The sequence below is a fragment of the Capra hircus genome, chromosome 5, assembly GCF_001704415.2.
Source record: "Capra hircus breed San Clemente chromosome 5, ASM170441v1, whole genome shotgun sequence".
NCBI lineage: Eukaryota > Metazoa > Chordata > Mammalia > Artiodactyla > Bovidae > Capra > Capra hircus.
This window is the reverse complement of record NC_030812.1, coordinates 69,875,054-69,888,987: the sequence shown is the minus strand read 5'-3', so window position 1 is coordinate 69,888,987 and position 13,934 is coordinate 69,875,054. Positions and strand designations below refer to the sequence as shown.

The 13,934-nt window shown below is 44.6% G+C and overlaps 1 protein-coding gene across 1 annotated transcript in view; it reads left to right on the top strand.

The window, feature by feature from the left end:
- Positions 1-13,934, top strand: part of SYN3 (synapsin III) — a 475,640-nt gene that overhangs the window by 393,986 nt on the left and 67,720 nt on the right. Inside the window, exon 7 of the mRNA XM_005680589.3 lies at positions 11,515-11,577. Coding sequence (XP_005680646.1) covers positions 11,515-11,577 — 63 coding nt within the window. The remainder of the gene's footprint in view (positions 1-11,514; positions 11,578-13,934) is intronic.

Here is a 13,934-nt window from a genome sequence, read left to right as displayed (position 1 = left end):
CAGCTATATGTAGCATGTGATTTACATACAAACTCAAATCTTCACAATAACCTTCATTGCTGATGTATCTATTCCCATTTACAGAAAATGAACCTGGGAACTGAGTTGCCCAAGAGTGCTCCGATAGGAAGTGACACAACAGTATTTAATCTGCTGTGTCTGGCTTCAAAGCCTGTGCTCCCTCTTAACTCCTCATTCTACAGCATTCCATGAATAGCGCTTCTCTGAACCAGACAGAGGAAATGACATGTCCCTTTGCTTATAGCCCCAAGTAAGCAAGTTCTACGGAACACCAATGAGTGCCTTTAACCAAAATATCACATTTATCTTGAATCTTAAGACAGTACACTGTGAACATAAACTGAAGCAAAGAAATGCAGATGCTGAAGGAGTGCAGTTATTATTTAGCTATTTTCTGAAGTGACTAAAAAAAAACAATACTTTCCCATGTTAGGGATCATCTGATTATAAAGAGGGCTTTTTCCCACTGAGGGATGGAGCTGCAACAAGATTGTGAATAGAAATTAATGTCAATGGAAAACCTAGGGAACGTAAAATCACACAGCTATGTCTATCCATTCAGGGTGGTCCTCATCACCTTGGTCATTCAGACCCTTCCCAGAGCCACGGTTTTGCTGGGATGCTGTCCGAATTGTGAACAAACCCGAGAATCCTCACAGGAGGAGAACTGGCAGCCCAAGCCTGTTCAGTGCCATTAACCTCACCGGGGTAAAAACAAGAAAAGTGTATTCGCAGACAAATATTGCCATCCTATCGGTATGTTTATTTTTGACTATTCCGTTTCTCAGGGAAACAGGAAATGTAAGAAAAAGGAATGTTTGTGTTTTCGTAGGGCAGGTTTAATTTAATTTTTCTAAAAATGCTACCAGTATTTTTCCAAGACACTCTAAAAGTAGGAGGAGGTGATGCAGAGAGTTCAGAGGTGGGGTTCTAAGGGCAGAGAGCATTAAGCTGGGCCATGAGGCCACAGACCTCATTTAGCCAACGTTTTCTGGGCCCCTCCTATATGCCAGACCTGGTCGAGGGCAGATACAAAAAGAGGGAAGGCAGATGGGACCTCTGACTCCTGGGTAAGTAGTGGGACCTTTGACTGAGATCAGGATACAGGAAAAGGAGAGAGCATTTCTGATGGGACATTTATGAGTTTTCTTGGAAACCTCATGGGTTTCCTTGGTTGGGTTGGAGGTGCCTGTGAGACCATCTGGGGCTGGGTTTTTGAGGTAAGTCGGTAACTCGAGAGGCCTGAGGGTTCAGTGATGGACTGTAGCTTGCCAGGCTCCTCTGTCCATGAAATTTCCCATGTAAGAATACTAGAGTGGGTTGCCATTTCCCACTCTAGGGCATCTTTCTGACTCACTGATTGAACCTGTGTCCCAAGTGTCTTCTGCACTGCAAGCGGATTCTTTACCACTGAGCCATAAGAGATGGGGCTAAAAATAGGAGTCATCTCATAGATGTGTCAAGAGATTTAAATGAGACGATATAGGTAAAGTGTTTAGCACCATTCCTGGTACACTATAAGTGCTCCAAACTGGGAGCTGTTGTTAACACAGCCCCACAGAAATCTTCCTGAACTTGTTTTGTCTGTGTCTGCACCCAAACCCTCAGTGGCTGCCCAGTGTTCACAGAAACCATCCTAAATCCCTTCCTCATGTGTAAGGCCCCCCAAGCTTGCCACTGCCTACATTTTCACCCTAATTCCCACTGCTTCCCCAGCAAGCCTCTACTCACACCAACCTTTACTAACAAGTTTTCTCCAAATTCTGTCCAACTCTGCCTGTATACATGTGACATCATTCCCTGTCATGGAAGCCTTTGTCTAACACCCATCCAACATATACACTTCATGCACAGCCTACTGTATGCTACCCCTTGGATGGAGCCTGGGGATACAGCTGTAAATGAAATATGCAGAGCACCTTGTTCTCTCAGAGCACCTACCTTGGATTTGAGAGAGCGACAACAAAGAAAATAAATGTGCAATTACGAATAGTGGCTAACTCTATGAAAGGAGAGTTCATGATGTGATAAAGAAGATTCAAGAAGCACTTATTTTTTTAGACCAGTATCCAGGGAAGTGCACTCTGGGGACAGAGCATATCAACTGAGCTGTGAAGTATGAAAAGGAGTGGCCTAGAAAATAGTGTTAGGTAGCATCTTTCAGAGAAAAGGAGCAGCGTATGCAGAGGCCCTGTGGCCAGAGGGAATGAGGCTCATTCAGTAAAGATCTGGAAGCCCCACGTGTTGGAACAGAACTTGTAGACAGAAGCTGGGGTGGGAAGTAGGGGAAACACAAGATGAAGCTTGTAGAGGTAGTGAGAAGTAGATCAGGCAGAGCCTCAGAGGCATCATGGAGGCCCACCTTCTCCTTGAAACCTTCCAAGATGTTTTTGGTCCTTGTTTTCCTCCCCCAGATTCTTCCAAGCCTTGCTTTCTCCATCACTTAACCAGGACCAAACACTGTGTATTTAAATCTCCAGAGAGTCATGAATATACAGAGAGCTGTCTCCTTCAGTGGGGAGCTGCCCTAGACCACTCAGGTCCCAGCTGTCTAATTCCTTGGCTTGACGGTGGGGTTGGTACAACTCTGATCTGGCCTCACACTGCTCTGACTCCACCCCCCAAGAGAATGCCTAGCAGGAGCCCTGGGCCACCCCCACTTATTTGGTTTTCTTGGGAGACTTCTGAATAGGGCCCTTATCAGGCTGGGGATCTCTGGTTTCAAAAATTGATTCGACCCTTCTAACAGGATGTCAGGCTTCTCACGCCATTGGGTAGTGCTGAACTCTGGAGCCCCTGGGGGCATGTGAGCAGGGAACAGGGAGTCTGTGAGAGACTGATGCAGGCCTGCCATCCCCAGGGGAACTAAATAAAGCTATTGTTGGGAAGGGAAGAGAGAAAATAGCCGACAAGATGTTTTCTGTCCTCCGTGACCTGTCTGTGTTTGGGGAGGGGCTGGCATGTTGCAAATGAGTGGTGGATTCATGTCAATGTATGGCAAAACCAATACAGTACTGTAAAGTAAAATAAAGTAAAAATAAAAATTAAAAAAAAAAAAGAGTGGCCTTTAAAACCCAATTGAATGGCTTGGAAAGGGAAAGGGGAAGCATGGGGAGACGACCTGGGTGGCAGTGGAGGAGCTCCACCGTTTCCTAACTGCCTGACCTTGACAGATGGCTTGCCCCTGATTTCTTATCTATCACATCAGGAAAGGGGAGAATGCTAACAAATCTGAGTGCCTAGACCATCCCTGGCCCTTATGAGACACTCAATAAGTGTGGCTGTCATTAAACTGGGAGAGCATAGGGTGGGGGGATCCATCCAGGGTGCAGTATGTTAGCATCCTTGTTCTTTCTCGAGCTTTTACATATGACTCTAGAAACCTAGCAGGATGTCTCCAAATACTGATTCTCCCCTTGAGAAGCTCTTGACTAGGTATTATGACACTAGTGCACAAGCTCACGTGTACAAAGATATTTAGTGGTATTGCTCATAGCAGCAGAGAGAGAGAGAAAATGGCACAAATTAGGCTATTATAGGAAAATGGCCAAGAAAGCAATCCACGTGCCCTGTGGGATATTATGAAGTTATTAAAAATATTGGATTAGGAGTGTAGCTACTGACATGGGGAAGGGAATGCACATGGTGAGCTGTGAAGTAAAAAGAGCCATTTTGGAAAAAATGGATCTCATTCATACATGTGTATAAATATTTGCAAAGATGGAGCATAACAGGTATTGGGCAGAAATCACCAGGACAATGAGATCAGTCACCTGGGCTGGAAAGTGGGTTGCTGAGTCACTAAGTCGTGTCCAACTCTTTGTAACTGCATGGACTACAGCATACCGGGTTCCCCTGTCCCTCACTATCTCCTGGAGTTCAGATTCAGGTCCATTGAGTCAGTAATGCTATCTAACCATCTCATCCTCACCTGGCAGAGGATGAGATGGGAAATAGGGGAGGGATATAAAGAAAAAATCTTAAAAAACTTTTTGCCAGTGTCCCCACTCTCTCCATCACCCCCATCCTAGTTCAAGCCCAACCAGCAGCACTTCAAGTTGGTTGTAACCAATTCCAAATTGCTCTCTGGTCCTTCAGTTCAGTTCAGTCGCTCAGTCCTGTCCGACTTTTTGCAACCCTATGGATTGCAGCATGCGCCAGGCTTCCCTGTTCATCACCAACTTCCGGAGTTTACTCAGACTCATATCCATCAAGTTGGTGATGCCATCCAACCATCTCATCCTCTTGCATCTCCTTCTCCTTCTGCCTTCAGTCTTTCCCAGCATCAGGGTCTTTTCTGTTGAGTCAGTTCTTCACATCAGGTGGCCAAAGTTTTGGAGTTTTCAGCTTCAGCATCAGTCCTTCCAATGAACATTCAGGACTGATTTCCTTTGGGATTGACTGGTTTGATCTCCTAGCAGTGCAAGGGACTCTCAAGAGTCTTTTCCAACACCACCATTCAAAAACATCAATTCTTTGCTGCTCAGATTTCTTTATAGTCCAACTCTCACGTTTGTACATGACTACTAGAAAAACTATAGCTTTGGCTGGACAGACCTTTGTCAGCAAAGTTATATCTCTACTTTTTAATAAGCTGTCTAGGTTAATCATAGCTTTTCTTCCAAGGAGCAAGCATCTTTGAAGTTTGTGACTGAAGTCCCTATCTGCAGTGATTTTGGAGCCCCCCAAAATAAAGTCTTTCACTGTTTCCATTGTTTTCCCATCTATTTGCCATGAAGTGATGGGACTGGATGCCATGATCTTCGTTTTCTGAATGTTGAGTTTTAAGCCAGCATTTTTACTCTCCTCTTTTTCATCAAGAGGCTCTTTAGTTCTTCTTCATTTTCTGCCATAAAGGTGGTGTCATCTGCATATCTGAGGTTATCGATATTTATTCCCGGCAATCTTGATTCCAGCTTGTGCTGCATCCAGCCTGGCATTTCACATGATGTAATCTGCATATAAGTTAAACAAGCAGGGAAACAACATACATCCTTGACATACTCCATTCCCAATTTGGAACCAGTCTGTTGTTCCATGTTCGGTTTTAACTGTTTCTTCTTGACCTGCATACAGGTTTCTCAGGAGGCAGGCAAGGTGGTCTGGTATTTCCATTCCTTGAAGAATTTTCCACAGTTTGTTGTGATCCACACAGTCAAAGGCTTTGGCATAATCAGTAAAGCAGAAGTAGATATTTTTTCTGGTATTCTCTTGCTTTTTCGATGATCCAGCAGATATTGGCAATTTGATCTTTGTTTCCTCTGCCTTTTCTAAATCCAGCTTGAACATCTGGAAGTTCACAGTTCACATACTGTTGAAGCCTGGCCCTTCAGCCTCCCCCAGTACAATTTAACCTGCCCTCAGCTGACAGGTCATGCTCCTGTCCCAGAACTGAGCTATTTCTCCAGTCCATCCAGGCAACCTAGATTCTTCCCTTCAGATTTGAAGGCCCCTAGCAATCTGGCCCAAAATTGCCTCTTCCTTCTCAGATCACCAGCTCAGAGACTTGCAAGCTGGTTCTGAAAAGAATGCTTTTCTCAACCAAAGTAAAAAATGGCAAAGGAAACTTTCTCCTAGTATCAGGAAAATTCATTGTTTTAAACACATTTTCAAAATGCTTTCTTTGAAATATCCTACTGTAGATTCTCAGGTTTCCCTTGATTGACTTTCTGTGTCAATTTCTATTCCCACTATTTTTGACCATTAATGTGTTCCTCTAGTCTCATTTAAGAGTGTTGGAGAAGGGCACTCAGTTCAAATATTTAATTCCACATAGAAATTATGTCCAAAATCACTTTATTGATGATAAACCCATACTAAGTATCATAAAATAAATCCTCCCTTCCTTTGAGTCTTCATTCATTAGAGCTCATGAAGAACCTAAACACCCTTCATGGGAAGACCATAGCACTCTGCACCATTCAGCTCTTGAGGGATGCTAAGCCTTCCCTCCACCCACCCACAAAGCTACTCATCCTTCAGAATCCTTCTCTGAGTCTTTCCTTTCTATGGGACTTGTTCATGACACCACCCACTCAGACTGCCCCCCTGTACTGCTGGTTCTGCTCTTTCATTGCATCGTTCATCTCTCTAGGAAACACTGTCTCAATCTTCTGTGTGTCCTACACAACATAAAACAGCCAGCCACATAATAGCTCTTATTTCAATTAGTGCCCACTTAATTGATCTGATCTTGTGCTATTTTATTGATCCTTATGATTAGGGAAAAGTATTTATTGCACCTCAGAGATGCATATGGTCCCCATGAAAGTATGCCTTGGTAGAGAGAGGACTTGATTAAGACTCAAAACACATGAGCTTGATTAGTTCTGTTATTATATATTGTGAAAACAATCACTTCACTCTGGTCTTCAGTATCTAGGAGGACACATGTATTAGTTTCCTATTACTTCTCTAACAATTTAGCAGCTTAAAAGAATACCTCTTTATTAGCTCAGAGTTACGTACATTGGGTGGGACAGCATGACAAGGTTCTCTGCTTAGGGTCTCATCCAGCTGAAATCAAGATGCCACATTCTCCAGAGCTCAAATTTCTCCCCCAAGCTCAGTCTTGTTACTCACATAATTCAGTTCTTTGCAGCTATGGGTCTGAGATCCCCAGTTCCCTGCTGGCTTTCAGCCAGGGGCTGCCTTCAGCTCCTGGCATAGGAATGATATATTAAGTCTTTCTCCTGCTTCGAATCTCTCTGCCTTCCTCTTCTGCCACCAGTCTGAGAAAGTTCTCTGCTTTTAAGAGCTCGTGTGACTCGATTAAGATAATCCCCCTGTTTTAAGGTCAGCTGTGCATATAACAGACCAATCATTGTATGACAATCTCATCACATTCATGGACTCCAGAGATTAGAGTGGGACATCTTGGGGGGCATTCCTAGAAACTCTACCTGCCTTAACATGTTAATACAGGGGATGGGCAAGATGATTGCTAAGGTTCTCACAGACTAAAACTGCCAGCCTTTAATCACCTCTGATAACTCTCTGTGGTGTAGCCCCCTGATTTTGCTTCATTGGGCTTCATTTCACTCCCTCCCCTGCTCTTAACCAGATACTGCCAGGTTGGAGCCTCTAGTCTCTTTCTCCCATCACCCAGCCTCCCCCTTTATCTCTGTCTTTGCCCCACAAAACCAGTCATCTCCTTCCTCCCTTCAACTCTACTTCACACTTTGATTTTGAACCTCTATGTGGTGCCAGTTTTACATTCTTTATGTCATTTCTTCTTCCCCCTACTAACCTGTGAGTTGGGCATTATTGTCCCCATTTTGCAGATTCAATTCAGTCAGTTCAGTTCAGTCTCTCAGTTGTGTCCAACTCTTTGTGACTCCATGGACTGCAGCACGCCAGGCCTCCCTGTCCATTGCCAACTCCCTGAGTTTACTCAAACTCATGTCCATTGAGTCAGTGATGCCATCCAACCATCTTGTCCTCCATTGTCCCCGTCTCCTCCTGCCTTCAATCTTTCCCAGCAACAGGGTCTTTTCAAGTGAGTCAGGTCTTCGCATCAGGTGGCCAAACTATTGGAGTTTCAGCTTCAGCATCAGTCCTTTCAGTGAATATTCAGGACTGATTTCCTTTAGGATTGACTGGTTTGATCTCCTAGCAGTCCAAGGGACTCTCAAGAGTCTTCTCCAGCACCACAGTTCAAAAGCAACAGTTATTTGGTGCTCAGCTTTCTTTATAGTCCAACTCTCACATCCATACAGGACTACTGGAAAAACCATAGCTTTAACTAAATGGACCTTTGTTGGTAAAGTAATGTCTCTGCTTTTTAATATGCTGTCTTGGTTGGTCATAACTTTTCTTCCAAGGAGCAAGCGTCTTTTTATTTATTTATTTATTTTAATTGAAGGCTAATTACTTTACAATATTGTAGTGGTTTTGCCATACATTGACATAAATCAGCCATGGGTGTACATGTGTTCCCCATCCTGAACCTCCCTGCCACCTCCCTCCCCATCCCATCCCTCTGGGTCATCCCAGTGCACCAGCCCTGAGCACCATCTCATGCATCAAACCTGGACTGGTGATCTGTTTCACATGTGATAATATACATGTTTCAATGCTATTCTCTCAAATCATCCCACCCTCGCCTTCTCCCACAGAGTCCAAAAGACTGTTCTATACATCTGTGTCTCTTTTGCTGTCTCGCATACAGCGTTATTGTTACCATCTTTCTAAATTCCATATATATGTGTTAGTTTACTGTATTGGTGTTTTTTCTTTCTAGCTTACTTAACTATGTATAATAGGCTCCAGTTTCATCCACCTCATTAGAACTGATTCAAATGTATTCTTTTTAATAGCTGAGTAATACTCCATTGTGTATGTGTACCACAGCTTTCTTATCCATTCATCTGCTGATGGACATCTAGGTTGCTTCCATGTCCTCGCTATTATAAACAGTGCTGCGATGAACATGTCTTTTAATTTCATGGCTGCAGTCACGATTTGTAGTGATTTTGGAGCCCCCAAAATAAAGTCTGTCATTGTTTTCTACCGTTTCCCCATCTATTTGCCATGAAGTGATGGGACCAGATGCCATGATCTTCATTTTCTGAATGCTGAGTTTTAAGCCAACTTTTTCACTCTCCTCTTTTACTTTCATCAAGAGGCTCTTTAGCTCTTCTTTTCTTTCTGCCATAAGGGTGGTGTCATCTGCATATCTGAGGTTATTACTCTTTCTCCCATCAATCTTAATTCCAGTTTTTGCTTTATTCGTAATTTTGCAGATTAGAGCAAATTTTTGCACCCATTTTGCAGATTAGAGCACATTATTGTACTCATTTTGCAGATTAGAGCACTAGGGTTCAGAGAAGTTAAATATCTAGTCTAAGATTAAACAGAAAGTAAGGTTAACTTTGAGGACAGTTCTTTCCAGTACCTGCCAACATGCAGGGAAACAGTTAATTTGAGAGGGATGGAGAGGAAGAGAGAGCGCAACGTTGCCCCTCACCTCAATTTCCACCCTAAAATAAGATGGAGATGAAGCCCCAGTAGTGATCTGGGCAGTTCGTGGACCGAAGAGGGTGTCTAGGGTATGTGAGTGAATGGCTGGGGGTGACGATTTTGCTGGGGAACAAGAGCCACTTGGTGAAAATGCACCCATTCATTTCACTGTATGTCCCTTGAGTTGGTAAAATTTCAGTCTTTCAGCCTCAAGTGTCGTGATCTCTTTTCCTGCCTATGAGAGCATAGGTGGGTACATCCACTTTGCAGAGCAATTTGGCTACATCTAGCAAAGCTGAGGCAAGCACTGCCGCACCCCAGCAATTCCATACCTGTGCCTGTGTCCTGGTGAAGCTCCCTTACTAGTATTGTTTATAAATGGAAAAACAGAAGTCACCTAAGTGTTCATTAGCAGGAAATGGGCAAATGGTAATGTGCTCATCAAATGGAATATTTGGCAGCAGTTAAATGGGAATCTGAGCTATATATATCAACATACATGAATCTCACAAACACAATGTACCCCAAAATGTATAAGAGTAGATTCTTTTGATGCCACTTACATAAGGTTTTTCGGAGAAGGCCATGGCACCCCACTCCAGTACTCTTGCCTGGAAAACCCCATGGACATAGGAGCCTGGTAGGCTACAGTCCATGGAGTCGCGAAGAGTCGGACACGACTGAGTGACTTCACTTTCACTTTTCACTTTTTACGTTGTAGAAGGAAATGGCAACCCACTTCAATGTTCTTGCCTGGAGAATCCTGGGGACAGGGGATCCTGGTGGGCTGCCACCTGTGGGGTCGCACAGAGTCGGATAGGACTGAAATGACTTAGCAGCACATAAGGTTTTTAAATGCATAATGTCTATTATTGGGAATCCTATGTAGTAGTTAAATATGAATAAACACAAGGGAATAATAAACACATAATTTATATGATGGTTACGTCTGAGATAGGAGGGAAGGAAATGTGATGAGAAAGGACAGCAGGGGCTTCAACTGTATGGACAATGGTTTATTGCTAAAGCTAAGTGATATTCACAATATTGCTTTTGAAGTCTTTTTTCATGTGAAATATTCCATAAAAACTCTTAAACTGACATATTACCACCAGGAACATGCTTACCATTTATAACATGAAATGGAAAGAGCAAGAAGCAGAATTGGGTATGCATTATACTCTCAACTTTGTAAGAACAGAACAAATCAAAAGAAAAAATTTAGACTAAAGAAAGAAAAAAGGAAACAGATAATACAGCAAAACCATTTAAGTTCAAGGGTGATTTTTATTGTGCTCTTTATACATAATGACATAATACTTTATTATAGTTTCCAAAATTTTATAGTGAGTACATATTGCTTTGGGAATCAAAAATAAATGTTGCCTTTTCTAAAATCTGCGTTCGTTAACTCTAGACACTAGGATATTATACATTTTAGCCTGAAATCAGGAAGAAATTTCTTACTCAGCCTCTATTGCAGGAAGCCCTTGCCTAGGTCTTAGAGGAAACAAGTCACATCGAGCTTGGAGTCTAACAGACCCAAGTTCATATCCCAGCTCCACCCTCTCCCAGCAGCTGCCTGAGTCTCGACTTTTTGTGTCGTGTTACAAGAATACCTTTCCTGCTTGCCTCATGAGACCTTGGTGGGGAAAAATGAGATGAGGTCCAGCCCATGGCTTTGGGACCCACAGCAGACCCTCTGTGGCAGCTACAGTTGCTCCTGTGTGTCAGACCAGGTGCTGGGCACCAGGAGGGAAAGACCTGGTTCCTCCTCTCAGAGCATCCAGGGTGTGAGGGGACAGTCCAGGATGGAAGGACAGGCAACAGAACAGAAACCTGTACGATATAGAGGGTGGGACATGATTACCTCTTCTGGAGCTGACCAAGTCATGGAATTATTACTAAATAATGAGGAGGGGTAACCTCTGTCCTTAAGCAACTCCAAGTATACTTCTAGACACCGAACAAACCTATTTCAAACAACATATGAACAGCATGAGGAGGAAATGCGTAGCCTAGGTTCAGTCCCGGTCCCCTCACTTCCTAGCTGAGTAAGCATGGCCAAGACAAGCATCTGACCATTTGAGCCTCTCTTCCTCTATATCACAGGGGGAGGCATGCATGCCTTACAAGTCTTACCAAGATGCAGACTGTGGCACAGATTCTGTGTCAGCCCCTTCCCTGGGTCAGGCCGTGTTCTGGGTGCTGGGGGTGTGACAGGGAACTCACCAGGCCAGGCTGCTGCCCATCACTCTTTAAAGGTGGGAGTCCAGGACAGTAGCTTAACACAGTGCCCACGCAGTGCAGCCCACAGATGCTTGTTCTCATCTTGGTGTGACCACTATTATTCTTCTTCTTTGGAAGATAATTGCTGTACTATGTTGTATTGGTTTCTGTCGTACAACATCGTGAAATCAGTCATAACTGTATATATGCACAGATATGGGCTTCCCAGGTGGCACTAGTGACCAGAGTGTTGGCGGTGATGCTCTGGGATGCTAATGAGTGGTTTTCTCTTGTCTCTTGCAGCTCACAGCCCCTCACTTCCCCGTGGTGGTTAAGCTGGGACATGCCCACGCTGGAATGGGAAAGGTATGAGAAGCAGCTCTTCCTTCCACTTATGTTAATACTCATGCAGCTTCCCCAGACCACCTGCTCCCCTCTCTCTGTATCCCCCAACACCTCCACCGTAGCCCAGCCTCCCAGAACAGAGTGTTAGAGGAACCCCACATTCACTCCCTCCTCCCAATAACACACCTTCCTCTGAGCTCTCATGGATCACCTCTCCAGCTCGGTCCATACTTGCCAAACCCTCCCTGGCTAATCAGTTCCCGTGATTGTAGATTCAGAGAAATGGATGTACAGCACTTTGTAGATGGTTCTTATCATCTCCACAGCTGCGTGTAAGCACATGTCTTACTCATCTCTTTATCACCTGCAGAGTTAGCACCTAGAAGGTGTTGAATGGCTCTGTGGAGGAAGCCCCTGGAGTCAGTTAGTTTCCACAAAAGTCAAAAATAAACATATCTTCCACAGTCACAGCTAACACTGCTACAGAATCAAACTTGGGTCCACTCGCCCACATGCTATAAAGCGTGTCTACTGACACCAGGTTGTGGTCAAAGAGAGTGCAGCATTTATTGTCGAGGAGGACTGGGGGCTCATACTTTAAAACCTTGAACTTCCCAAAGGGTTTCAGCTGAGCATTCTTAAAGGTCAGGTGAGGGAGGGGGTCTCAGGGTATGTGATCAGTTTGCACAATTCTCTGATTGGTTGATGGTGAGGTCATAGAGTGGTTAATATGATCAATCCTTAGGTGCCAGTAGGTCTGGAGACTCATGATCATCAAGTAGTTTTAATATCTTCCATTCAGTGATGGTTTTAGCATCTGCAAAAACAACTCAGGACGTGTGCATCGGATACTATTATCTAAATACTTCAGAGAGGAGCTACAGCAGAAGATGTGGGGGAGGGGGCTGTCCCAGGAAGGCCCGAGAGGGTCCTGCTCAGTTACAACATATTGTGACAAACCGTACCTGTCAGATTTTTGCAGTTGCAAGTATAGAAACACAACTCAAGTTAGAGTGTAAAAGACAATTCGTTGGTTCAAGCATCAGAAAGTCTCAGATAGTTCTTGATAGATTCAGGCAGAGCTGGATCCAGGAGCTCAAATGATATCGGTCCTCTTGGGCTTGTTTATCTCTACCTGGTGTTTTCTTCAGATGGTTGAGTTAGACAGCTGTGGGTGGCCCGCTCTGGTCCCTAAGCTCACCGTCCCAGAGGAAGAAAGACCCTGTCTCTTTCTGGTGCCTCTCTATAAATCTCATGGAGGGATATTGATCAGTGCCTTCGCTTCTAGAGATTTACTTCTAAATAAGGGGGATGGGGATGGGGAAGTTGGGGGCGGGGCCACAACAGGCTACCTCTGAAGCTTCTGGTTCAAACAGGACCATGTGAGAACAGGTAGATTTCAGTGCCTGCCGTCCCCATTGGAGGAACCTGAGGCCACATAAGAGGCCCAGCACAACTGTGTGTCAGCAGGGGCCGGTAGAAACCGTGCTTTGTGTAGGCACAGTCCAACCATGAATAACCCTGCACCCTGCACCTCTGTTCTTCCCTTTCTTCCCATGCCATATGCCTTCTGTGTAACCTCTTCCCACCTAAACTCCATCCCCTTCAAGCAGCAAAGGATGGAAAGGGTCAGACAGGTCAGGGCGTGGCCTCAGCTCTGACTTTTATGTTAACTAGAGCAAGTTGCCATCTAACTTCTTTTGGCCTCCTCATCTGGCAAATGATGATACTTCTTACAAACATCTTTAAAATGAATCTTTATCAATTATGTTGCAGTAAAACTGGAAGAAAAAAGTAAAGTTTTTTTAAAGTCCTCCCTCCCTTCTTCCTCTCCCTAAAACATACACATTGTGAGGGCAGAGCTTTTTACTTGTTTGCTCCCTACTGTTCCCACTGCCCACAGTGGCCCCGGGTGCACCCTAGCCCCTCAGGTTGCTGGGTTGTTGACTGACTCCCTCTTCACCCTGAGTCTGTTCCCCACTGCCTGTTCTCCCCACCTCTCCTTCCCTCCCCTGTCATCTGACTACAGCTCCCTGCCCTCCTAAGGCTGCCCTCCCCGTTGTCCTCAATGACCCTCTGCTGCTAATTCAGTGATCATATCTCTGTGCATATCTGAACTGACCTCTCTACATCATTTGAAGCTGCTGGCCCTCCTTTCCATCCTGAGATCCGTGCCCCTCTCCTGGATCTCTGGCTCTTTCTCTGACTGCTCCTTCACCGTCTCCTTCAAGAGCTTTCCTTCCTGCTCCATCTTTAGCTTCGTCTGTTCCATCAGCACGCACTGTCTGAGCTCTCGTCTGCGCTCTCCGCTGCAGCTCCCGTCTACACGCCAGCAGCCCTCCAGTGGCACTTGCTGTGCAGCGCAGCGGGCTCTTCTA